Source organism: Camelus bactrianus, chromosome 22, assembly GCF_048773025.1.
Source record: "Camelus bactrianus isolate YW-2024 breed Bactrian camel chromosome 22, ASM4877302v1, whole genome shotgun sequence".
Lineage (NCBI taxonomy): Eukaryota > Metazoa > Chordata > Mammalia > Artiodactyla > Camelidae > Camelus > Camelus bactrianus.
Window position 1 is genome coordinate 11,025,834 of NC_133560.1, and position 24,191 is coordinate 11,050,024.

Sequence of the window (24,191 nt, forward strand, 5' to 3'; positions counted from 1 at the left end):
CACACGCCCCCAGGCTTGGTTGTCCCTCCTCACCCCCCGAGAGGTTCTAATCCAGCTGTCTTCCTCCCCTCAGCACCCCTTCGTGAGCAGCATCACCAGCAACAAGGCGCTGAGGGAGCTGGTGGCCGAGGCCAAGGCTGAAGTGATGGAGGAGATTGAAGACGGCCGGGATGAGGGGGAGGAGGAGGACTTGGTGGATGGTGCCTCGGTAAGACCTGGAAGGAGGGGGGCTGCGGAGGGATGGGATCCACGCAGGCCGTGGCTGGGGCGGGAGGGGGCCCGGGAGGCGCAGGAAGGATTCCTTTCTGTTTTTGCCCAGCTCAGAGGTCACTGGCTCCCACGCCATAGGTTACGTAAGACAGCACATGGGCCGGGCCGAGGCAGCAGGCTGTGTTGGCCAGAGCTTGTAAGTTTTCAGGGAATCCCAGGAATCTAGATTTTCACACACGATCTTCCGGTTTTTAAAGGTTGGTAGCTGACTCGTGCTGCTTCCCAGCCTTTTCCCGGTGTGGCTCACCTGTAATAACAAGGTCGCTATTAGCACACTGTGGGATCAATGCAGGTAGAGGCTGCACATGATCAGAGGGAACAGGCTGAGGGGCTTCTGTCCCCCCAGGTCCCGTCTGGCTGCCCTGAGTGGCACGTTCGTAACCCACCTGCAACTTCAGCACTTGGCTGAATGTAAATTTAAATGAAAGCGAATTTAAGTTTTTACAAAACACTGGGGCCAAACAAAACACGTCTGTGGGCTGGATTCTGCCTGGAGCGGCCACTTCTGGATCCCTGGTTTAGCCATTTGGGAAGAGCTTCTTCTAGGAGGGGAGACCTGCCATCCAGATGGTGCTGTGGACCTCGTGAGGCAGGGGCTGGATTTGTCTGCTGGGGGTGGACGGTACAGCACCTCCTCAACTTTGATTTGTTCCTGGGCGGAGCCTGAGCTGGTGTGAACCCTCACCAGGATGAGGAAGAGAAGCCCCGAGAAGGATGCGGTGGAACTAGCACAGTAACCATAGCCCGTTCACTGAGCCGCCACCGAGGACAGAGGGGAACCCAGGCTCCACTTTACAGATGGGAAAACTGAGGACCGAGCAGTCATGTGGCTGAGCTGATAGGGTGAAGGGCCAGGTGTGGGCCGGGAGTGGGAGATCCACAGTAGAAGAGGGAACGGAGGCAGTGTGTCCGGGGCCTGGCTCCCGGAGGAGGCAGGCAGCGAGGTTGGCGGGGGGAGGCGGAAAGTCAGCACATCCTGCCTGGATTCTCCCCTGGCAGGAAGCTGATCTTTGTCATGAGGACAGTGGGGGCCATGAGGGCTTCAGGCAGGGGCTGGGCGTTGCTGTGTGTGTGAATGACAGGATCAGATGTGATTTTTTTTTGTTTTTTGAGGAGGGGGAAGGTAATCAGATTTATTTATTTTATTTTTTAGAGGAGATACTGGGGATTGAACCCAGGACCTCTGCATGCTAAGCATGCACTCTGCCACTTGAGCTGTACCCTCCCCCCTCAGATGTGAATTCTTGAACCATTATCGCTCTGGCTGTTGAATAGAAAATGGATTAGCGTTCCCTCTGGAAGCGTCCATATCCAAGATTAAAAACCAGCAGCCATCAGGCAGGACTCAGGGGAGCGCTTATGGTGTGATTCTGTCAATATTAAGTTTAACAACAGGCGAACTAACCCATAACACTTGGAGAGTGAAGTCCAGGCAGTGATTGTGTCAGGGGAGGCCGGACACAGGTGGGGACTCTGGGCTGGGGGAGGGTGTCACTCCTGACCTGGAAGGTGGCTACATGGGTGCTCACTTTACTCACAGTTGGACTTTTATGTTTCATCCACAGAAATGGGTGTCCTACTTCACAGTATTAACATTTTCAGTACTTTCCACCCCAAAAGGCTCTGAAAAACAAAATCAAAAACGTAAAAAATTTACTGACCGATTGGTTGAATCTAGCCTCTGGATAAGTTTGGTTTGGCCTTTATGTGATTTTTAAACAATTTGAATTGGTTGCCATGTAAAAATGAGGAGATACCATGTAAAAATCCAGATTCCAGCTCGGCTTGAAAAATCAGAAGGTCTGGCCACAGGGCACCTGTTTTCCCACATTGCCACAATGGAGTGGAGCAGAGTAGCCACTGCCCTCTTTAGACAGGGCATGAGCTGTCCAGGCCATGGCTGCCTCTACTCCTAGGAGGAAAAACAGGTATTAAATTAAGCTAAGCTGAGAGACAATTGGGAGATTCCTACTTCTCAAAACAAGTAGTAATTTTACTGTTGGTTATGCAATAGGGAGTGGGGAGGACTGTGGCTTACCAGAGAGGGTTACCTATTATTATACCTCCCTGGCCCCGGACCACTTCTCCTTGTGGGTATCTGACTTTGCAGCCTCACTGCGTCTCTGACTGTTGCCTTAGACATACGGTATCATGGCCTTGACTCTCTTTTTTTCCCTAGCCTCTGGGGAACCACAGTCGGGACTCCTCTGAGGTGAGTCAGCTGAGCCTTGAAGCTGACAAGCTTCTCATGGAATCATCTTTCACCCCGCTGCCACCCAGCCAGCCTCAGGACAGTGTGAATGGGCCCAGCCAGCCCTCAGAGGGCAGATCCCTCCAAACCACCAGACCCCCGGATGTGTCCCCTGGCAAGGAGAACGGGGTGGCAGTGCCTGCGCCCCTCCGGAAGTCCCGGCCGGTGTCAATGGATGCCAGAATTCAGGTATCCGAAGAGAAGAAAGCCACCGACCAGGGTGGGGACCTCAGTCCAGCAGCCAGCAGATCCCAGAAGGCAGGCCAGAGCCGTCCCAACAGCAGCGCCCTGGAGACCTTGGGTGGCCAGAAGCTGGCCAATGGCAGCCTGGAGCTCCCTGCCCAGCCAGCTCTGGGCCCTTCCAAGGCGGACTTGGACTGTGGCAGCCTCTCCAACTCCGAGAGCACGGACTACGGCACCTCCCTCTCAGCCGAACTGTCCCTGAACAGAGGGTCGGGCTCTCTGTCCATCAAGGTAACACCGCCTTTTACACCACAGGCTTGGAGCAGGAGAACTGCGGGATATTCTGCTGCCCAGTTTTGGCTATTGGCAGCATTCAGTGGCTGCCTTCCATTTTTAGGTGGCTCATGAGATTTCTCTTTCTTTGTAGAGCTCTTAGTTTGATTTGTAGCTTAATCTCCAAAATATCTGAGTTTGGTCTGGGATTTAGTCACATCAGGAAGTTGGTTTGAGTTTTAAATTTCAGTTTCAGTTTCCATTTAAATTGAGTTTGGGGAAAGGTCCTCCTGAAAATGTGGGAGAGAGAATCCTAGAAGTGGAAGTTCTCTGATTTGGAGTCCCCTCCATTGTCCCAGTCACACACACTTGACCATATCCAGTTCCTGGGCACGGGTGGGCTGTGGGGCTTGACGCGATTTTGCCCCAGGAGCCTGGTGAAGGCGTTGACATGCTCAGAGATGCAAGAGATGAAATGATGCCCTGGAAAAATTTATCTGAGTTGGAAGCTTCTGTTCCTTCTGCAGGTCAAAGACCAGTTTTCCTCTCTGCTTGTTAGTCTCCACGCAGTGTCGTGTCTCCACAGCCATGCAGAGCCTCATGTCCTTCTAAGTCACCATGCATTAAAAAATGGTTTCCTTAGACGGGGAAGGTATAGTTCAGGGGTAGAGTATGTGCTTACCGTGCACAAGGTCCTGGGTTCAATCCCTGGTACCTCCATTAAAAAATACGTAAAGGTACCTAATTACCCGCCCCCCCCCAATTCTTTAAAAAACCATTTCTTTAGAGTTTATTTAGAAGAAGACTCAACTTCATTGACCTTTAAAGCATCGATGTGTAATATACAATAATACATCTAATTGTCTCTCTGGAAAGAAGAAAAAGGAAAGCACTCTGATTTGGGGGTCAGCCATGTGGTCCAGCTGCTGACTGCTTCACTTTAAAGGCAGCGGGCTGCAGGCTGCCTCCCGGCCCGTGGCCCTTCTGGAGAGGGTAGTGCTGTGAATGACGGGCCATTGCACGAGGCCTACACTGCCAAGTGCTTTAGAAACAACAGCAAAGGAGGCTCCGTCTTCATCCCAGTGTCCAGAGGAGCAAACGAAGGCCCTGGTTAGGGAGCCGGTCAGACCCCAGACTCCACACACTCAGTCGCACGTGTCATTCTGCCTTTGCGGTGGGAGCGGTGGCCTCCTTGTCCTCAGGAAGGGCTGACCCCGTCCCCTGCCCGCTCCCATGAATCTTGAGGTGTTCGTGGTCCCACCATTGGTCGCTTGTTTGGCCACACTGAGGGCCTCATCCCCCACCAAGGCTGAACTCCGGGAAGATTCTGTATCTTTTTGTTTCTTCCTGCTGTCACTTACTTAGTGAAAAACCACACAGTAGAGACTCAAAGATATTGGCCAAATGAAAGGGAGCAAAAAGAGAAGCAGCCAGCTGGCATGGTTAGCTTTGGGATCAGAAAGAAAGCTCAGTTCTGACAGGTCGTCAGGACGAGACGGGACGGCAGCAGCTTTAATGCATAAGAAGCGTCCGGGCCCATCATCTTCTTAGGACAGGGGTTCTGTCTGTTTCTTACTAAAAAGACACTAAGACTGGGGAAAAAAGAGTATTTTTATAATAAAAGCTGGCCTTCCCAGAGCAGGGTCCCCCGCCTCTTCTCGAGGCTGTTGGGAACATTCCTTTGCTGGCTGCCTGGCAGTGAGTCAGGGAACACGGCTGTTCTGATAAGAGTTCATGGCTGTGTCAGCATCCTTGGCTGGACTGGAGCCTGGTACTTCAGGGCGGAGGCCCAAGACCAGGAGCAGTTCCAGCATGAGGGCTGTGCCCCAGGCCTCCTTTCCTCCCTGCCACTCTCCAGCCAGCCTGCCTTCCTCGTTGCTAGCCTGACTTGAATTGAGTCCTAGGGCACGTGCGCTGGGTGCTGTAGGGGATGAGAGTCAGGGTGACCGCTGTCTGCAGCATCCAAGGCTCTGGGTGAAGTCCCGTGTAAGAGGTGGGAGCAGCTGAGACCTCACGGTCCGGGACTGTCTGCTGGCCTCTGGGTGGGAGCCGGGGGGCAGAGCAGACTTTGAGGGCAGGGGTCTCCTGCCCGGAGCCACGCTGGCCCTCTCTCCGCTCTCGGGCCGGCAGGCCCTCGGGGCAGTGTTGGGAGGCCGGGCCGGGCTGCACCAGGAAGGGCCGTGGAAGCCAGGTGAGGGGTCGGACGGGGAGATGCCATGATGACTCCAGTGCAAGCCCACAGGCCTCATCCAATCCGGACGGAGAACTTTCAAAGGGTATTTGAACACCTCCAAGAGTCCTGACAGCACAATCACATGTAAAAGGCATGATTATTCACAGGAAAAGATAGAGACTGTGAATAACCTCATGGTGGCCCCAGACGGGCACGGTCGCCTGTGGAGTTCAGGTCAGGTTAGGTCTGGCTGTCAAATTTTCGGTTATGAACTTCCGTTTTCCAGGCTCTTTGGAGTTTGGCATTGTGGATAAGAGATTGTGGTCTGCAGGAATAACTGGCAGAAATAAATACCAAGTGTAGAACCCTTGCCATGAGCCAGGCGCTGTTTATCCCCCCAACCCCCACCCCTGCCCCGGTCTCTCACTGAACCTCTGAAAACACTCCGGGAGGCATGCACTGTTAGTCTCCTCCTCTGACGGGTTGAGGAGGCTGAGGCTTGGACAGGACAAGGGACTTGCCCAGGGTCCCAGCCAGTGGACAGCAGAGGGTATAGTAGGATCCAGCTTGTTCTTCCCAATGCCACGTCCTGTGTGTGGGAAGGTGCTGGCTGCCACCTGGCAGGGGATGGGCAGCGTCTGAAGGCCAAGATCAGGGAGAGGAAAGGGCATAACTTAGACACCCAGGCCCCTAGATGGAGGGGCTCGAGGCAAGAGGGGGACGATGTACAGCCACCTCCTACCCGGATGGGGCTGAGGTGGTGGGGCCAGGAGCGCTGTGGGCTGCACCCCCTGTGTCACCCATGGATCCTTAACTAAAATGCTGAGCTTTGCCTAATGATCTTCTCTGGCCAGGACTCAAGGCTGCACAATAAGACCCTCAAGAGGACACGCAAGTTTGTGGTGGACGGCGTGGAGGTGAGCATCACCACCTCCAAGATCATCAGCGAAGATGAGAAGAAGGACGAGGAGATGAGATTCCTCAGGCAAGGCTGGGAAGGGCTGCGACGGCGGTAACAGGTGGGGATGTGGTGAGAGGGGTGAGCGTATGTCCTTCTGGTGCAAGAGCTGTCTGTCTGTCTACAGCACGAAGTGTGGGATCAAGGACACAAGAGGAAGCTGGTTTTGCCTGAGATCCTGCCTGCCCCAATCCACCTGCCCCTCCAGCCACATCTCCATCCCCCCATCCACCCACCCACCCACCTACCCACCTCTCCATCCACTCACCCCTCCATTTACTTACGCATCCATTCATCCACCCCTTTACCCACACACCCCCCCTTCTATCCACCCACTCACCCACCCACCTACCCAGCCCTCCATCCCCCCATCCATCCACCCACCCATGTATCCACACCCCTTACCGGGTTGGAGGACATGGCAGTGACCCAGATAGTTGAGGCTGTTGCTTTGTAGAATTTACACCTAATGGGCCAACAGAGAGCACACAAGATACTTCCCAACCGTGGAACATGCCGTGAAGGGAGTCATGGGTGATATGCGAGCTCCTGGGGTGGGCGGAGGGAGGGCACTGCCCTGCGGGAAGGCTCTGGAGCAGGGCCCAAGGTTGAGGGGAGCTGACCGTGAGCAGAGCTGGGGGAGCACAGAGGAAACTGCAAGGCCAAGGCCTGAGGAGTGACTGCTTGGCTTGTTTAAGGGCCTGAGAGGACAGAGGGAGAGGACAGGGGTGCGGTCCCTGGGATCCCCAGGGCCCTGGTCAGGTGAACCTTTTGAACCACGTGACCGGGCAGTCCCTCTCGCAGAGCGAGGCCGCTAGGTCCGAGTTCTTTCTAGTTTTCCCTAAAATTGTGCTGCCAGTTCTCTCCTTCGTACCCCGTCTCTGCCTGCCTTCCCTTGCAAGAATCTGGCGGGTCATGGACGTATTGTCAGGACCTGGCTGCTGACCTTTCTGGGTTCGTTTTTTGATCAGTTGTGTTTTAAGCCTCAGTTTCTCTTGTGTCGGGATTCCCATTTCTCTGTTAACACTTGAAAACCGCCTCCTGCCTCCTCTTCCCAGAATGCGGAGGCCCACAGGGAAGCCTCCTTACGAGGCTGTAGCAAGTATCTCTGGCTCTTCCCAGCAGTTGGCCAGCCTTTGCCTCTTCCTTCTCATTATCATTTGAGAAGTTACCACTTGGGTGTCACCTCATTTAACCTCAAAGACCCTGAGAGGTAGAGATTATCTCCCCATTTGACAGATGCAGGAACAGAACCTGCAAAGATGGAGCGACTGCCTGAGGGCACCTGGCTGGAAAGGCAGCAGAGCTGAGGTTCAAATGAGGCCGGCCTCTCCTCGTGCTGCTGTTGGCTCCTGCAGCTCCACCTGCTCAGGGCTGTGAGGAAGGCCCGGCGGCGGGAGGTCTCCATGGTGCAGCCTGCAGACGCTGGTCTAGAATAGGACACAGGCTGCCAGGGAGCCCTGATGCACGGCCAGCAGGCCCAGGTGCTTTTAATTCCTTTTTCTTTTCTTTTCTGATTACATAAATGATACATACCAATTTTTAATGGATTTGCCCAGAAGAGAAACACGATGACTTTGAGGTTAATCCCACCAGTATTTTTTTTTCTGTGAGTACACACATACACACATCGGCAATATAGATATTACAAAATTAAGGTACGCTGTGTGGTTTGGGTCACATTTTTATTGTAATTACATTTTGAACAGGTAATATAATATCATGGTTCAAAAGGAAAAAGTGTAAACAGTGAAAAATCTCCCTGCCTCGCTTTTCTGCCAGCCATCTGGTTCCCCTCCTTGTGTTAATATTTTATGGTGTAATCCTTCCAGAAACACTCAGTGTTTAAACGGGAGAGTAAACACACACATGTACACGTGTACACACATATGTGGGCTTTTTTGTTTTTCACCCAGATGGTAGGTAGCATGGTGGACCCACACTTCAACATCTTGCTTTTTCACTTAGAGATCCGTCCCTTATCTGTTCAAAAAGAATTGTTGCATTTTTTCAGATTTTTTTCCATGTGATTCAATATCTTCTAGAACTTGTTTTTTTAATGGTTGTATCACATTACATCAGGTGGATATATTTTAATTTTTTAATTAGACCTATATTGATGGACACTTGTTTCCAATTTTGTACTATTATAAATAGCATTGTTATGAATATCTTTATTCTGTTTTTGTGCATCTATGAATATTTCTTTAGATTCACTATAAAGAATAATAATCTTTAGACTCAGAAGTGTAACTACTATGTCAAAAGGCATAAACTTAGTGACAAATAGTCCTCCAGAAGTCTGTCAATTTGTACATATCAGACATACATGAAAGAATCAGTTTCCCCTATATTCTTGCCTATTTCTTGAAAATGTTATTTCTTAATGTTTTCTTTTTAATTTGCATTTCATATCCATATAGGTAGCTTAAAAAATCTCTTTTTGTCTTTTGTTTCATGTCTGTTCATGTTCTATACCACCTTTAAAAATTATGGTATTCCTGTTTTTCTTATTGATTTGTAAGCACTTTTTATATATTAAGATTATTAATGTTTTGTCTGTCAATAAATGTCAAATAAAGTCTGAGTTCTAAGTTCTAGTTATGCCTCTACCCCAGGCTTATGTGATGCCACATCATGCCCCAGCCTTCGTTGTCCCCTAGCTATGAGTTAGGGGATCACTGAGGCCACTTTGTGACTGAAGTGTTCACATCCGTTCACCTTTCAGGCGCCAGGAACTCCGAGAGCTTCGGCTGCTCCAGAAGGAAGAGCATCGGAACCAGACCCAGCTGAGCAGCAAGCACGAGCTGCAGCTGGAACAGATGCACAAACGTTTTGAACAAGAAATCAATGTGAGTGTGAGAAAAGATGGGTTCCTGTAGAGCTTCTTGCTTCCATGTTTGCTTTAAGTGGAAGCTGCAGGGTGGGGATGATTGGACATGGAGAATAATTCACAACAATTGCCCAATTCCTCTGGTTTCCTGATCTCACGAGGCGTCGACTTGTAAACAGAATTGCATGAAGGTCACGATGCTTCTCTGAGTCACACAAGAGGATCTCTAGAGGGGGTGCAACTTTTATTGAGCACCGTGCAGCAACCTTGTGGGATAGATGGTCTGGTCTTCCTTTTGCACATGAGGAAACAGACTCAGAGAGATTAAGTGACTTGTCCCAGGTCACACAGCAAAGACAGGGTAGGAAGTGGGATTCAAACCCAGGTCTGAGCACAGGCTCTGGGCTTTCTCCATCTGTCTCCTGGATATAAGGTGACTTTCCTGAATTTCTCTTTCTGCTCCTTCCAGGCCAAGAAGAAGTTCTTTGACACAGAGCTGGAGAACCTGGAGCGTCAACAAAAGCAGCAAGTGGAGAAGATGGAGCAAGACCACGCCGTGCGCCGCCGGGAGGAGGCCAAGCGGATCCGCCTGGAGCAGGAGCGGGACTACGCCAAGTTCCAGGAGCAGCTCAAACTGATGAAGAAGGAGGTGAATATGTGCTGAGGGGAGGCAGAGGGGTCTAGGAGTATTAGAACTCTCTCAGTTGCAATGATCAAAACCCCTACTCAACCTTGCCTCAGCAACAGAGGGCATTTAGGGGAGCTCGAACACCGGACGAGCTCACGTCCAGGTATGTTTGGATCTACATCCTCCAGCTGTGCCATTAGGAGCCCCTTCTCCATCATTTGAGCTCTCCTTTCCTCCCAGGCTGGCTCTCACCATGTGCCCTCTGGCAGCTCCCTGTACGTCCTCCCAGCTTAGCAGCCCTAGGTGACAAACACCAGGGGAGAAGGAAGGGATGGTGGCTCAGGGGAACTGGAGATGCTGTCACCAGAGGGGGGAGTGGGTGCTGGGTGGGCACACACGCATCCTCCATTCCCTACCTTCTCTTCTCCCCAAATAGCAGCCCACTAATTGGACCCATGTGCCTCTTCTCCTTTTGACCCCCACCCAGCTGGCAGGGGAACTGGGAGGTGGCAAGGAGGTGGATGATCCTGAGACAAGGAAAGGGAGGCGTATTTCTGAACCTGCCCTGGGGAAGGGCATCTGGATTCCAGGGAACAGCCCTCACCTCCCTCTGTGGGGCCAGAGCCTGGGAGGTGGGGACATACTTCTTTCCTAGACCCTCAGGAGGAAGGAGGGGAGAGCCCTGGGACAGATGGACCAATCTAGATGTTCCCAGTCTCCAGATGGGTGCAGTGGGTGAACAGTCTCTAAGGGGGGTCCACGGTGCTGGGGGCCCTCAGACCCCAGCTCCCAGGCTTTACTCTGTGATGGACATGACATTTGGTGTGTCCAAGGGGCCTCAGGTGGCTGCCTGTGGGAGCCAGGGCCACGGGCTGGCTGATCAGGGCCAGGGCTGGGGTAAGACAATGTCCCTCGGACACAAAATTTAAGGAGGTGCCCCAAACTCCATGGTCAAGATAAATAATATTCTAATGCAATGTTTTAAAATACAAATTAGTGTAAAATATTCATGATGAACAGAATGTCAGCTATTTAGAGGCAGGATAACAGGGCCAGGGTTGGTGTGAGGCCATGAGGCCGAGTCCTGCAAATACAGGGCTTAGTCTTGTCTGTATTTAACGTTTTGATGGTTTTGTTAATGATTTTTTTGGCATGAGTTTTTTTTTTTTTTTTTTTTTTTTTTAGTTTTTATTTGTTTGTTTTTGGTGGGGGGGGTGGCGGTTAGTTAGGTTTGTTTATTTATTTGTTTTTAGAGGAGGTACTGGGGATCGAGCCCAGGACCTTCTTAATTAAGCATGTGCTCTACCACTTGAGCTATACCCTTCCCCCGGCATGAATTTTGAGTTTTTAAAATTGTATTTATCTTGGTTAGTTTTCTGGCGTTCTCTTTTGTGCCTGAGGCGAGTGCCTCGACTTACCCTGGTTTTGAACCTCCTGCTGAGAAATGGGCCAGCGGCTGAAGTACGTGGGGTGGGGCGGGGCGGGGAGCAGAGAGAACAGAGAGACATCCCCAGCACCAGGGCCGGGAGCACAGGCTTGGGAGGCAGGCGTGGCTCCGTCTTGGCTCTGTGGCCCAGAGCAAACTGCTGGGCTTTGCACAAGCTGCAGGCGGACCTTGTTTTATTGCACTTTGCCTTATTGCTCTTCCCAGATATTGGTGGTTTTTTTTTTTTTTTTTTTTTTTTTTTTTAACAAATTGAAGGTTTGCAGCAACCCTGCGTCCAGCAAGTCTTTCTGTGCCATTTTTTCCAACAGCATTGCCTCACTTCTTATCTCTACGTCACATTCTGGTAATGCTTGCATTATTTCAGATTTTATCATTACATATGTTATGGTGATCTGTGATCCATGATCTTTGATGTTACTTTTACAAAAAGATTACAACTCGCTGGAGTCTCAGATGATGATCAGCATTTTTTAGCAATAAAATATTTTAAGATTAAGTGATACACAATTTTCTTTTAGACATAATACTGTTGCAAACGTAATAGATTACAGTATAGTGCGAACGTAACTTTTTCTATGCATTGGTAAACCAAGAAATTCATACGACTGGGTTTATTTCAATACCTGCCTTATTGTGGTGGTCTAGAACCGAGTCTCCAATATTTTCAAGGTCTGCCTGTACTTGCCTGAGTCCTGCTGCCTTCTGTCAAATGAGAGTTATTTGGTTACCGTTGTATTGAGTACGTGTGTGGCACTGTTCGAGATGCCAGGGATACTATAATGAACAAAACAGATAGGGTCCCTACACTCAAGGAGTCATTAATTGCCAGGGAAGCCAGAGGCAAAAGTACAACATCAAATAGGTGAAACACTTGGCCATTCCATACGTGCTGTGAGAGCAGATAGGCTGGTGAACTAGAGAAGATATGGAGAGATCTGCTTTAGAGGGGGCTGGGAAGGCCTCTCAGCATGTGACATTTAGGCTGAGACCAGAAAGATGCTTCCAAGAGGGTGAAACAGCATATGCAAAGGCCCTGAGGTGTAGGAAAGAGCTTGGAGTGTGCAAAGAGCTGAAAAATGATCAGGTTGGTAGGAGTTTAGGAAGCTAGGGGGAGATTAGTGCGAGGTGACATCAGGCAGGTGGAGAGGGGCCAAATCACGGAAGGAGGTGAGTCATAGGCAAGAGTTTGCTCTTTCATTCATTGCTGTTAACAATACATCCCTCACGCAGATATTTTGAGCATTAAATGAGACGTATCCAGTGTCGGCCCCAGAATAAATAGCCAGTAGATGCCAGTTTCCTCTTGGCTCCTCACCCCATCACGTACGCACACCCTTTGTATGTGTGGGTGGGGAAGGAGCTGTAGGGATTATAAGAGTGGGAAAAGAGGAGGCTACAGAGGAGGTGCCTGGGATAGGGGAGGCGTGAGAGGACACCACAGAGCTCCTTGCCCTTTGTATGCGCTGACCTTTAACAGGGTTGAGCCGCTGAACGTTCTTGGTGTTGGCAGGGTTCCAGGAGCGTTTTCAAGCCTGCCAGTGAGCTCTGAGGAGGTGCGTGGGATCTGGTACTTGGGCTTCCGCTCAGATTCAGTGTTTAACATTTTCTTCTTCCCTGGGTGTTTTTCTTCAGAAAGTTTTCATGGAAAGAAAAGACTTGACCTCTTTGTGCTTTTGGCTTCTGCTGTTTGGTAAGACCATGGCCCTGTCACTGTCCCTCCCATGAGGCATTCTTGCTGCGCAGACTCTGCCCTGCTGATTGAACCCAGAGCTGCTGTCTTTAATCTGCTTCACGGTGGAGCCGGGCAAAGGGTTGGCTTGTGCTTGCTGCTGGTTCCCAGAGCTGATTGCTGGGGTTTTGTTACTTGATTAGTCACTATATATTTTTAGAGCTCCTGTATGAGGAGGTGATGAGCAAATCACACACAGCCCCTGTCCTCAGACTTGCCATTGTCGTTAGAGGCTGCCAGTACGGAAACGTCCACGGTTATAAGAAGTTTGAGAACATACTGTGTATTTATTAGAGAGAGTAAAGGATGAAGATGGTCTCTTCAAATTGTAGAGAGAAGCAAGTTCTTCTCTAGGATGGCATTATGCTGAAGTGGTTGTATGGAGCCTCGAGTTTGAATCCTGACTCCGAACTCAGGCAAGCGGCTTAAACTCACCAAGCCTGTCTCCTTCTCTGTGAAAGCAGGTTAATGACAGGGTCACTCATGAAAAAGGTTGTCCTAGATGTGGACCAGATGACAGTGCATGCAGAGCACCTGGCAGCTAGTAAGCCCCGGCTGCATGGTGGCCTTTTCGCTTGTTCTTACCACCACATTGTCAATTTCCAAAGTCAGGTCTAGGGATTCCTGCTGGTGGGGGCCAGCGGAAGGCTTTGCTTCATGGGACCCCAGATGTCCCATAATTCATGTCCTCCACTGCTTACTCCACAGTCCCGAGACCTTCTCGGATGGCAAAGGTCACCCCTGTGAGCGCTGCAGGCTGCTCAGGTGGGAATGGGAAGTTTGGGTAGAGGCTCCCTGCCCACTGCCGTCGGACTGGTGGTTAGGATGCACCAGCAGGGGTGAAGGACCAAGGTGGGAATGGGAAAGGCCCCCAGGTAAGCTGGCTCTGAACTACCCACGGATGCACGAGGCGGCCCAGTGCTGCGTCTGAGAAATCTACATGCGGGTGCCGGAGCAGGAGACCATACACAGGTCCACGTGGACTTTTTAAAAAACCAGTTCAGAGCAAGGAAGGGTTCATGCTGTGCACTTCCCTACGATCCACGGAACTCAGGCATGGAAAACGTACAAAAATAACAGAGTAAAACTTGAGATGCCTCACGAGGCCTCTTTCTTGGTTACAGCAGTTGGTGTGAAACATTTATCATGCTAATGACCTTCCTGCACTTAGGAAGTTTGCATATAGGAAAAATCATTACTAGTAAGCTAGTCGAATGGGGGAATCTTTATTTTTCATTATTGTTTCGAGTGATTAAATCCAATGCTGTGTGTCTAAATATGCAAGTGTAATAAATGTATCCTGTGGGAATGGAATTGATGGTCTGTTTCTCGGTTCCTATACACACAGCACATTTAGCATCCATGAAAAACTCAGTTAATTGTAACTTACTTCTTAGATCACCTACATTTGAAAACAAACTCAGTCAGTCTTGAAGGAAATCTTTCCAGAACTGTTTCCCTGCCTTCCTGGGCAAAATTCATTAAACAAAATTTAGCTGTGTCTTAAATAGTTTGGAGCTCTGTAACAGAATTATATTCCTGGGAGGATCCTGGAAATTTTAGTTAAAAAACAAGTAGTTTTTTTTTTTTTCCAGTGAGAAAATGGGAAGCTAACAAGTCTAGGGACTGTTCCAAAGATGTGCCGCTGGACCAGAAAGCAGGATCCCTGACATCCAGTAGAGAGCCTTTCTTTATAGACCTCAGCCAGTGTGGTACGGGTCCCACGCTGGTACCCTGTCCTCAGGGGTTACTAACAAGTAGGTCCGGGTGCCCCTTTGCCAAGTAGCCCTGTGTGACTCTGCTCTTAATGTTCTTTTGCCTCCTCCCTCCATTGTCAATGGTGTTAACACCTATTACTGTTTTTAGCACCTTTAGCAAAAATCTCCAGACCCTTTCCTAAACTGCGGCTTCTCATCTTCTGTCCCGGAAAACCACATCATCAAGCTTGAAAAGCACAGTTCTAAGCTAATGGGTCCTTTCAGTTGCATGACACCTTGAATGGGGCGGTCAGTGGCATTTGGACAAACACCAGACAGATGCTAAATTATGGTTATGCACCGTATATCCAAGGCAGCCCTCTGATGGGGAAGCTGAAGTGGCACAAATGCGATTTTTGAGATTATTTACAGTGACTTCTCAACCAAGGACTCTTTTGCTCCCCAGGTGACATCTGGCAATGTTAGATGTTTTACAGTTTTAGGTTTCACATCAGATGTGTAACATATGGGTGAGTTTCACTATTATTAATTGTTTTTGCCTATGGATGTCCAATTTTCTAGCACAAAAAGACTATCCTTTCTCCACTCATATTTGCCTTTGCATCTTTGTGCAAAATCAGTTGACCATGTATATATGTGTGTGTCTATAACTGGACTTTCTTTGCTGTTCCACTGATGTAACTGTCTTTCACCGATTCTGCAGTGTCTTGATAAATGTATTTTTGTAGTGAGTCTGAAATTGGGTAGCGTGAGTCCTACAGCTTTGTTCCTTTTTTTCAAAATTGTTTTGGCTATCTTAGTTCCTTTGCTTATCCATATGTAACTTAGAATCAGCTTTTTGACTCCTGTAAAAATGTCTGCTGGGATTTTTTTTATTGAGACGGGGTTGAATCTATGGATCAGTTTAGAGAGAATGGAATTTGAACAATATTGAGCCTTCCTTTCCATGAACACAATGTATATCTCCGTTTATTTAGGTCTCCTTTGACATCTTTCCTTAGTGTTTATAGTTTTCAGCATACAGATTCAGCATGTATTTGGTTAAATTTACACTTATGTATTTTGGTGCTGTTGTACAAAGTACAATTTTTTTAATGTCAATTTCTAGCGTCAGTGCTAGAGCATAGAGAAACACTGGTACATCAATCTTCTATACTGACTTCACTAAACTCACCTGTCAGTTCTAATACTTAAAAAAAAAAAGATTTCTTAGGATTTTCTACGTAGACAATCTGTCTGTAAACAGTTCTATTTCTTCCTCTTTAATCTGTGTTTCTCTTGGTTTATCTTGCTGGCAAGGACCTCTAGTGGGCTGTTGAGTAGGAACAGCAGAGTGGACATCCTTGCCTTGTTCCCAGTCTTAAGGGGAAAATATTTAGTATTTCATAGTTCAGATGGCATTGGGATTTTTTGCAGGTGCCCCCTTTCTGGTTAAGGAAGTTCCCTTGTATTCCTAGGTTGCGAATAGATCTCTTCATGAATGGATGTGGAGTTCTGTGAAATGGTTTTCTTCTATCAGTGGATGTGATCAGAGAGGTCTTTTTCTTTAGCCTGTTGATATTAGGAGTTATACTGCTTGACTTTCAAATACTGAACAGGCTTTACATTCCTGGGATAAAGCCCACTTGGTCATTATATATTTTCCTTTTTATGTAGAACTGGAATGAATTTGCTAATATTTTAGTGAGGACTTTTGAGTCTGTATTAATGAAAAGGCTATTGGTCTGTGGTTTCCTTATAACGTTGCTCTGGTTTTATCTGTTTCTTCTTGAATGAGCTTCGGTAGTTTGTTTTTTCTTTTACATTTTTTAAACTTTATGTATGTATTTATTTTACAATATCATCTCGTTTAAATTGAAGTATAGTTGATGTACAATATTATATGTTATGGGTATACAATACAGTGATTCACAATGTTTAAAGGTTATGCTCCATTAATAGTTATTATAAAATATTGGTTCCATTCCCCATGGTGTACAGTACATCCTTGTAGCTTATTTTATACCTGATAGTTTGCACCTCTTAATCCTCCCCCTCCCTCTTGCCCCTCCCCCTTCCCTCTTGCCCCTCCCCCTCCCTCTTGCCCCTCCCCCTTCCCCCTTGCTCCTCCCCTTTCCCTCTCCTCACTGGTAACCACTAGTTCCTTCTCTACATCTGTGAGTCTGTTCTTTTCTGTTACATTCACGAGTTTGTTGTATGTTTTTAGATTCACAAGTAAGTGATATCTTACAGTATTTGTCTTTCTCTGTCTGACTTATTTCACTGAGCATAATGCCCTCCGAGATCCTCCATGCTGTACACCAGAAACTAATACAACATTTTAAATCAGCTGTACTCAGTTAAAAAGCAAGCAAACAACCCATTTAAAATATGGACAGAAGAACTGAACAGACATTTTTCCAAAAGAGGGAATGCAGATGGCCAGTAGGAACGTGAGAATTTGCTCAACATCACTAATATCAGGGAAATGCAAATCAGAATCACAGTGAGACATCACCTCACACCTGTCAGGATGGCCATTATCAAAAAGAACACAAATAACAAATGTTGGCAAGGATGTGGAGAAAAGGGAACCCTTGTACACTGTTGGAGGGAATGCAAATTGGTGCCGCCGCTGTGGAAAACAAGGAATTTGCCTGTTTCACCTGAGTGGCTGAATTTGTTGACATAAAGCTGTTCATAGTATCCCTGAGTATCCTTTTAATGAACGTAGGATCTGTAGTGATTGCTTTCACCCTTCATACTGGTAACTTGTCCTGTAGTATCCTCTTCTTCCCCCTTCTCCTCTCCCTCTTTCTTCTGTCAATCTGACTAAAGGTTTATTAATTTTATTGACTGCTGCCTGGTTCTCTGGCCAGGAATGTGAAGTTTCTTACAGTTTTAGTTACCTTATCACTGCATCACTGTCTAGGACTGGGGTAAAGCCAGGAGAGCAAAAGGGGAAAGAAAAAAAAAAAGGAAACTCACTCCCGGTACCAGCCCCCTTCCAGAAGTTCTGACTCCCTTTCGTGGTCACCTGAATTTATTTACTTCTCAGAGTCCTCAGATCATTGCTTTTTGTATTTTATTCAGAGTTTTTCATTGCAGTCATCAGGAAAGCGCGGCTGTCCTGGCTTACCCCGCCGTGCCAGAAGTAGAATTCTCCTGGAAGGCGCTCTTCTGATCATGGACAGTATTTTCCCCTCACTGGCTGCTCCTAAGAGCCCTGTTAGTGAGCACATGTTTTGGGGTGTCAGGTTCCTATGAAGGTACCTAAAGGTATGGGTTATTCAGAGAAAATGGTCTCAGGAACTCTAGCTTCCTTGCAGAGAAATGTCATGGACATCTTCTTCTTCTGTTATAAAAGACGGAAACCTGGTCCCAGCTGGCTTGAGAACACCGCAGGCCTCTGACCAGGAGGGCAGAAGTGTTGCCAGGAATCCTTCCTCATCTCTTAACATTGCTTCCCTGTGTTGACTGTCTCAGGCAGACCCCTCCAGGGTGGCCCCCCATGGCCTACATCCTCCCAGCTCAGCAACCCCAAGGGACAGAGACCGGCTGTCCCCATAGTTCCGGTAAACGTCCTGAGGCTCTCCTTAGCCCAGTGAGGTCACATGCTCATCTCTGAACCAGCCCTTGTTGCCAAGGCATGGAATGTGCTGACTGACAGCCTGGGTCACCTGCCCAGACTAGAGTCCAACGGGGTTGGGAGCATCAGCCACACCTAAATGCCAGGGGTTGAACTGGGGCTGCCTACGTGTATTGTCAACTGGGATGATGTCACCTGGAACGAGTTAAAAACATCTTAGATCTTATAATGGTTTAAAAGATTGACAGTATATCTGTGGTATTAATATTTCAAGGTGGTGGGTAATTAGAGGAAAAAATGTCTAAAAGGGATTCTGAGGAGACAATTTTAAAAGAGGTTGAGAAACACTGCCCTAAAGGAAACTGAGGGGCCGTCATCAAAAGGAAGAGGATGGATACCACACTGCAAACACAGCACCTGTGTTCCAGGGGAGTCTAGAAACCAGAGCCAGCGGCAGACAGGTGGTATCTGTCAGGGCAGTGGAGGGCAGAGCTGGGGCTGGTGCCTGGAAAGCTGAGCCTCGTCTTCAGTCTCCCTGGCCCAGGAGTTCTGGGACTGAAGGCTTATTTCTTGGGAAGCATGAGGAGGCACCCCGCCCCCAGCTATTCTCTGCTGTCTCTGGTGCAGGTGAAGAACGAGGTGGAGAAGCTCCCCAGGCAGCAGCGGAAAGAGAGCATGAAGCAGAAGATGGAGGAGCACACACAGAAGAAGCAGCTTCTCGTGAGTCCCTGCCTCTCAGTTGGGGAGTAGAGGGGTTGGGGAGTCCCAGCTTTGAGACCCTGGATGGCGACCCGAGCCCCTCTTTGTGGCCACTCCTTACCCTCGGATACTCACCTCTTATTCTGAATACCTAAATCCAGACCATCCCAGTTAGCACCCCTGTTGTCATCTCCCCGACGCAGTCTTCCTCGATGGCCCTTGCTCCCAGCTGGAAGTAAGCTCTCCCATCTCTGGACACCGCAGACCTGTACATCCACCTCTCCCAAAGCCTTCAGTGCCTCCTGCCTTGTTCTGTGGTCTTTTGTACATCACATCTCTTTGACCAACCCAGAACATCCATCTGCCCACGTGGCATCTTTTGGAATCTCAAAGACATCCAACCCAGATCTCCCAGACCTGGTCCAGATCTCGTGTTCTGAGGGGTTACCATGCTCCACTGTGTTGCCCGGCCAGAAGCCTTGTCATTCCTGACATCTCGTTTCCCTCCAGTCCTTCATCACCTCTTGAAGCTTGGCTTTTGTGTTTATCTCCAAACTATCTCTGGATCCATCAGCTTGTCAACATCTCTGAGACCTTCCTAGTCATTGCCTTTTGCCTGGACTGCTACCGCAGCATCCCAGCGAGGCTCCTTGCTTCCTCTTTGGCTCCCTTGCAGTTCTCTCTCTCACACTAGCAGGTATGATTGGTAGGAATTCTAAGTCTGACCATGTCACCCTCCCCCAACAGCCCCGTGCCTTTAAAACCTTCAGTAGCTCCCACTTTGTCCATAAGGCCAGACCAGCCTCCTCATGGTCTTACAAGGTCCTGTAGGTCTGGTTCCTGCCAGCCTCTCCCACCTAGACTCAGTCCCCCCTTCCCCAACCTCACCATCCTTCTTTGCACTTCTTGTCGGGCCACACTCTCATTTTGTCCCACTTCCTCTGCCCCCAAATGCAGAGAAAGCTGGAGTCTGCACTTACAAATGTTTGTGTGTTGCCTGTTTTAGCATTCATGGCTTACTAGGGTAGGTGCTGTTCGTTTTCCCCTTCACAGAGGCTCTCCTTCACATTGCAGTTAATAGTGGGGTCCAGGACCTCCAGCTGAGTCTAACTGCAGGACATCATCATACTTCCCAGGGCTGGGGAGGGTCAGGGAGACAGACCCTCATCCCCACAGAGGGAGAGGAGATTGGCCCTTTAAGAGTCCAATCTGGCAACTGCATCAAAAAGCCTCAAAAATGTGCACATCCTTTGGCCTAGATTTCCTGCTTCCAGGACTAATCTTGAAGATTAAGCATCACAGAGGTTCACGGACGTTTAGCTACCAGAATGTGAGAAGCAGCAATATCTAAAAGAAAATCTGTAAACAATCTTATATATTGGGTAAATAATTTAGGGTACAGTTATACCATGAAATATTTGCAGCCATTAAAATTTATTTTTGATAGAAGATTACATTATGACATGGAAAGGTCTTTTTAATAATTTTTTAAAACAGTGGTAAAATTGACGTAAGATGTGGCATCTTCCCCGTTTTGACGTGTACCGTTCAGTGGTACTAAATACCTTCATATCTTCGTGTACTCCATCGCCACCATCCAGCCCCAGGACTACTCATCTGGCAAACACGGAAACTGTACCCGTTAAACAGTAACTCCCCAGGATGCCCCCCCCCCCAGTCCCAGTCCACCGCCATTCCACTTTGTCTACAGATTTGCCCTCATGTAAGTGGAATCAGACAGTATTTGTCCCTCTGGGTCTGGTTTATTTCACTTACCATGTCCTCAAGATTCATCCATGCTGTAGCATGTAGCGGAATTTCCTTCCTTTCAAAGGCTGAATAATACTTCATTGTATGTATACGCCGTGTTTTGTTTATCCATTCATCTGTCTGTGGACACTTGTTTCCAATCCCTTGGCTGTTGTGAATAATGCTGCCATGAATGTGGGTGTACAGGTATCTCTTCAAGCCTTTTAAGATGATTTTTGTGAAACAACAACAGAGGTAGATACATTTACATGGGTACACCAAAACCAGTTGCTAGCCTCGGGTGGTAAGGTTAGTAGGAATTTTTAATTTCTTACATGTTTCCTAAAATTTCTTAAGTTTTATTGTTTTTACTTTTTATTATGGAAAATTAAAAACATAAGCAGAAGTAGGTATAACAGTATAATGAACCTCCATGTACCCCTCACTTGACCTCCGTAATTCTCAGCTCCGGGCCACTCACTCCCCCACACCACTGTGTTATTTTGGAGTCCAGACATCCTGTCTTTTTACCTGTAAATATCTCAATGATGTAGTAGCCACCATACCATAAACACACCGAAAAGTTTAAATATGTAACAACAGGACCGGGACTTCCTAGCCAAGCAGAAGGAGGACCTGGAGCTGGCGATGAAGAGGATCACCGCGGACAACAGGCGGGAGATCTGCGACAAGGAGCGCGAGTGCCTCTCTAAGAAGCAGGAGCTCCTTCGAGGTGGGTGCCCGGCAGCGGGGGGGTGGGGATGGGGCGCCTGGCGCCATGTTGGCCCGTGTTGTCGCCATGAATGGACATCCCAGCCCCGGGCAAGAAACAACTGTTAGGTCTTCTCCACCGGAGAAGCAGACCGCAGCCTGCATGGTGAAACGTGAGGAAGACCCCCCTGAGGTCAGGACTGAGGCAAAGATACCAGTTCTCACCGACACTATGTGACGTTATTGCAGATGTCAAGGGGAGAAAGAGAAAAGGAGGCGATACAGAGTGGGTGGAAATAGTAAATAAGTGAGCTGGGTTAACAGGGTCGTGGAGGCGGGGGCGGTACGGAGAGCCCCTTGGTAACAGCCATCTCCCATTGAGAGACTCCTCTGCCAGGCCCTGTGCCTTAATCTCCTAGCTTAACCTCATTGAACCCTCTCCTTAACCCAAGGCAGGCCCCGCTACTGGCCCCGTTTTTATAGATGAGGAAAGGGAGGCCTGGAGAGTGACGACTCTTCGGCCAGGTTGCAGAGTTCATGAGCGGTAGAGTGGACCCTGAATGCAGACCTTACCTTGAAGCCAAGCTCGTAACTACCCTGGTGCGGTGGCGTTTTGGGGCAGGTTTGTCTGCTGGCAAGTCTCCCAGCATGAGATCTTCCAGAGACAAGTGTGGGCCACCACCCCTGGGGAGGAAGGGGATGGGGGAGGCTTATGCATCTGGATGATGTCACTCAGCATTGGGGAGCTCAGCGGGGGATGCTGAGGTGGAGAGCTCCGGCGCAGGGCTTGGGGTCTGTTTAGAGCCCCCAAGCTATCTTATCTACGGCTAGCAGATGTTGGGAGCAGTTTTATAGGGGTATGCAAAGCAAGCAGGCTCCAAATGGCTAGAAGTCTGTTGTTTGAACTACATTTAAAATAATTGCATGAGTGAAAATCTCAGTTTGGAGCCTGTGGGCTTTAGAGCTAATGGGCCCTGTCTGCGGTGAAGACGTAAACACAGGACCGACATACAGGGCTGCCTCTGGCTCACTTACATGACAGGGGCTGCGCCAGGACTCTGATGGCCAGTGCAGCCGGACGGCATCGACCCCTCTGTGTTGGTGTGGACCAAGCAAAATGGGGTCCTTGTATTCTGACATTCCGAATAGAGCCACGGATGTTTCAGGAAAGCCCTTGATTCCTTTTGTCATGAGATGGTCTCTAAGAACCATCCTACTTGTGGGACGGTGGTTCTGATTTTGGTTTGGAAGCCAAATCACTGTTGCAATAGTCTGTGGGTAGATGCCAGCTTTCATGGGAACAGAAGAGCGGTGAAACAAACTGAACGTTCGCAGTGGGCTGAGTATGACCAGCTCTGTCTTACAGGACGTGGGGTTCTCCATCTGACGCCAGTTCTCTGCCCTGAGCACAGGGTCAGTTAATAGACTTCCAGGAATAAAATGCCAGATACTGTTTCAGTCACGTATAGATGGGAGGCAGAGAGTCTCACCTATGGAAATAGTGACAAGAGGCTGTCCTGTCTTCCTCGTGGGGTTACCATGTGAGCCCTTCCCATTTGCCCATTAGGTAAGCAGGCATAAGTGTCTTCCAAGGACATGTCTCCCTCTGTGGTATGGTTGTGCCCATTTGGCAGAGGTGGAAGATGAGGCCTGGAGACAATTTTTTTTTTTTTGCCCATCCCAAATCCCAGTGACGCAGCTGGGTTCTATCCTTGGTCTCCGGTTTCTCTAGCTCCTGACTCCAAACACTTCCCGCTATACTGTGCTGCTGGAAGCTGTCATCCCTTAGGTTTTAAGGACGTTTCTGGGAGTTGGCTGAGCCAACAGTCTTATGAGGTGGCACAGTTATCAGCTACAGTGTGAGGAGATCTGGCTCGGGGCGGAGTGGGGAGGGCCCGGTTGGGGTCCGGCCATCAGCACCTCACCAGGTAGCCTGTCCTCCGCAGACCGGGAGGCTGCGCTGTGGGAGATGGAGGAGCATCAGCTGCAGGAGAGGCATCAGCTGGTGAAGCAGCAGCTCAAAGACCAGTACTTCCTCCAGCGGCACGAGCTGGTGCGCAAACACGAGAAGGTGAGGCTCCTAGCTGGCCGGGGGGGGGGGGGGGCTGCCACTGGGGGGCGCTGTGAGGCTGCCTTGAGGTGGGGCGTCACTTGCTCCCGAGGGGAGCCACGTTGGCCACAGCAAGGCTCAAGAAGTTCTTGAGGGATGTCCTGCCTCAGGTCAAGGGACCAGGAATAGGGAAAACCATCCGGTGGGGCAGACGGCCCAGGCAGCTCCCTCACTGACTCCGACATCTGATGTATGACTCTTTTGCCTTTTTCCCTTCCTTGTTTGGTCCTGTCTCTCCATTTTCACTTTGTTTCCCATGCGTTCCCTCAGAATAATTCTAGGTCTCAACTTAAATACCACCTCTGCCAGGAAGGAAGCCTTCCCCAATCTCCTCAGACAGGACAAGGGCCCCTGCTCTGTGTGGCCAGAGCACCATCTTCTGTGTGACTGGCTTGGTTCAGTCGCCTTAGTGGGGACAGAGACAGATAAACCAAGCTCTGGCTGCACATCTGGTGTGGGTTATGACATCTCCTAACCCAGGTGCAATGATGGACGTCAGCACAAGGCTGTGGGGCATGGAAGAAAGGTGCCCAACCTGGCTAGGAAGTCAGGGGAGGCCTCCTGGGGGAGGGGCTGCCTGTGCTGAGTTCTGAAATACAAACAGGTGTTAGGGGAGGGAAAAAATTCAAATTTATCAAGACTTTAAAAAATACGAACTGGTATATGTCATTAATAACGATGAACTATCCTATTATTGTACGTTTTGCTTTGAGACACTAGCTCAGGATGACATGCTACCATTGATTAGATGAGAAGGTATTTAGAAGGTAAGAATCCAAAACGTTATTAACAGTAATTTTTTGAAATGAGAACAGAAAATGTTATTGAAGAGTAGAAGTAAAATGACACAAGCCTTGCTCCGCTGCACGTCCTGGACCACGTGGGTCCTGG

General features: G+C 49.0%; 1 protein-coding gene and 2 long non-coding RNA genes across 5 annotated transcripts in view; 1 reads left to right on the plus strand and 2 right to left on the minus strand.

The window, feature by feature from the left end:
* Nucleotides 1–24,191, plus strand: part of STK10 (serine/threonine kinase 10) — a 106,270-nt gene that overhangs the window by 72,059 nt on the left and 10,020 nt on the right. The window contains exons 8-15 of the mRNA XM_074350289.1: nucleotides 74–208; nucleotides 2,450–2,995; nucleotides 6,005–6,135; nucleotides 8,837–8,960; nucleotides 9,411–9,590; nucleotides 18,659–18,751; nucleotides 21,083–21,212; nucleotides 23,137–23,261. Of these exons, the coding sequence (XP_074206390.1) occupies nucleotides 74–208; nucleotides 2,450–2,995; nucleotides 6,005–6,135; nucleotides 8,837–8,960; nucleotides 9,411–9,590; nucleotides 18,659–18,751; nucleotides 21,083–21,212; nucleotides 23,137–23,261 (1,464 nt within the window). The remainder of the gene's footprint in view (nucleotides 1–73; nucleotides 209–2,449; nucleotides 2,996–6,004; nucleotides 6,136–8,836; nucleotides 8,961–9,410; nucleotides 9,591–18,658; nucleotides 18,752–21,082; nucleotides 21,213–23,136; nucleotides 23,262–24,191) is intronic.
* LOC123613433 (uncharacterized) lies at nucleotides 161–7,117 on the minus strand. 2 transcript variants are annotated; one of them, XR_006720806.2, is made up of 4 exons: nucleotides 6,514–7,117; nucleotides 2,028–2,182; nucleotides 1,809–1,893; nucleotides 161–517 (listed from the first exon to the last, which is right to left on the minus strand). It is a non-coding gene; the product is annotated as an uncharacterized LOC123613433 (long non-coding RNA). The 2 variants fall into 2 exon arrangements; XR_012501575.1 differs by lacking the exon at nucleotides 6,514–7,117 and having other exon boundaries at nucleotides 2,028–2,443.
* Nucleotides 20,146–24,191, minus strand: part of LOC141574642 (uncharacterized) — a 37,037-nt gene continuing 32,991 nt past the window's right edge. For both annotated transcript variants that reach the window (XR_012501574.1, XR_012501573.1), the window contains 2 exons: nucleotides 20,507–22,680; nucleotides 20,146–20,347 (listed from right to left, as the gene is read on the minus strand). This is a non-coding gene — a long non-coding RNA (uncharacterized LOC141574642). The remainder of the gene's footprint in view (nucleotides 20,348–20,506; nucleotides 22,681–24,191) is intronic.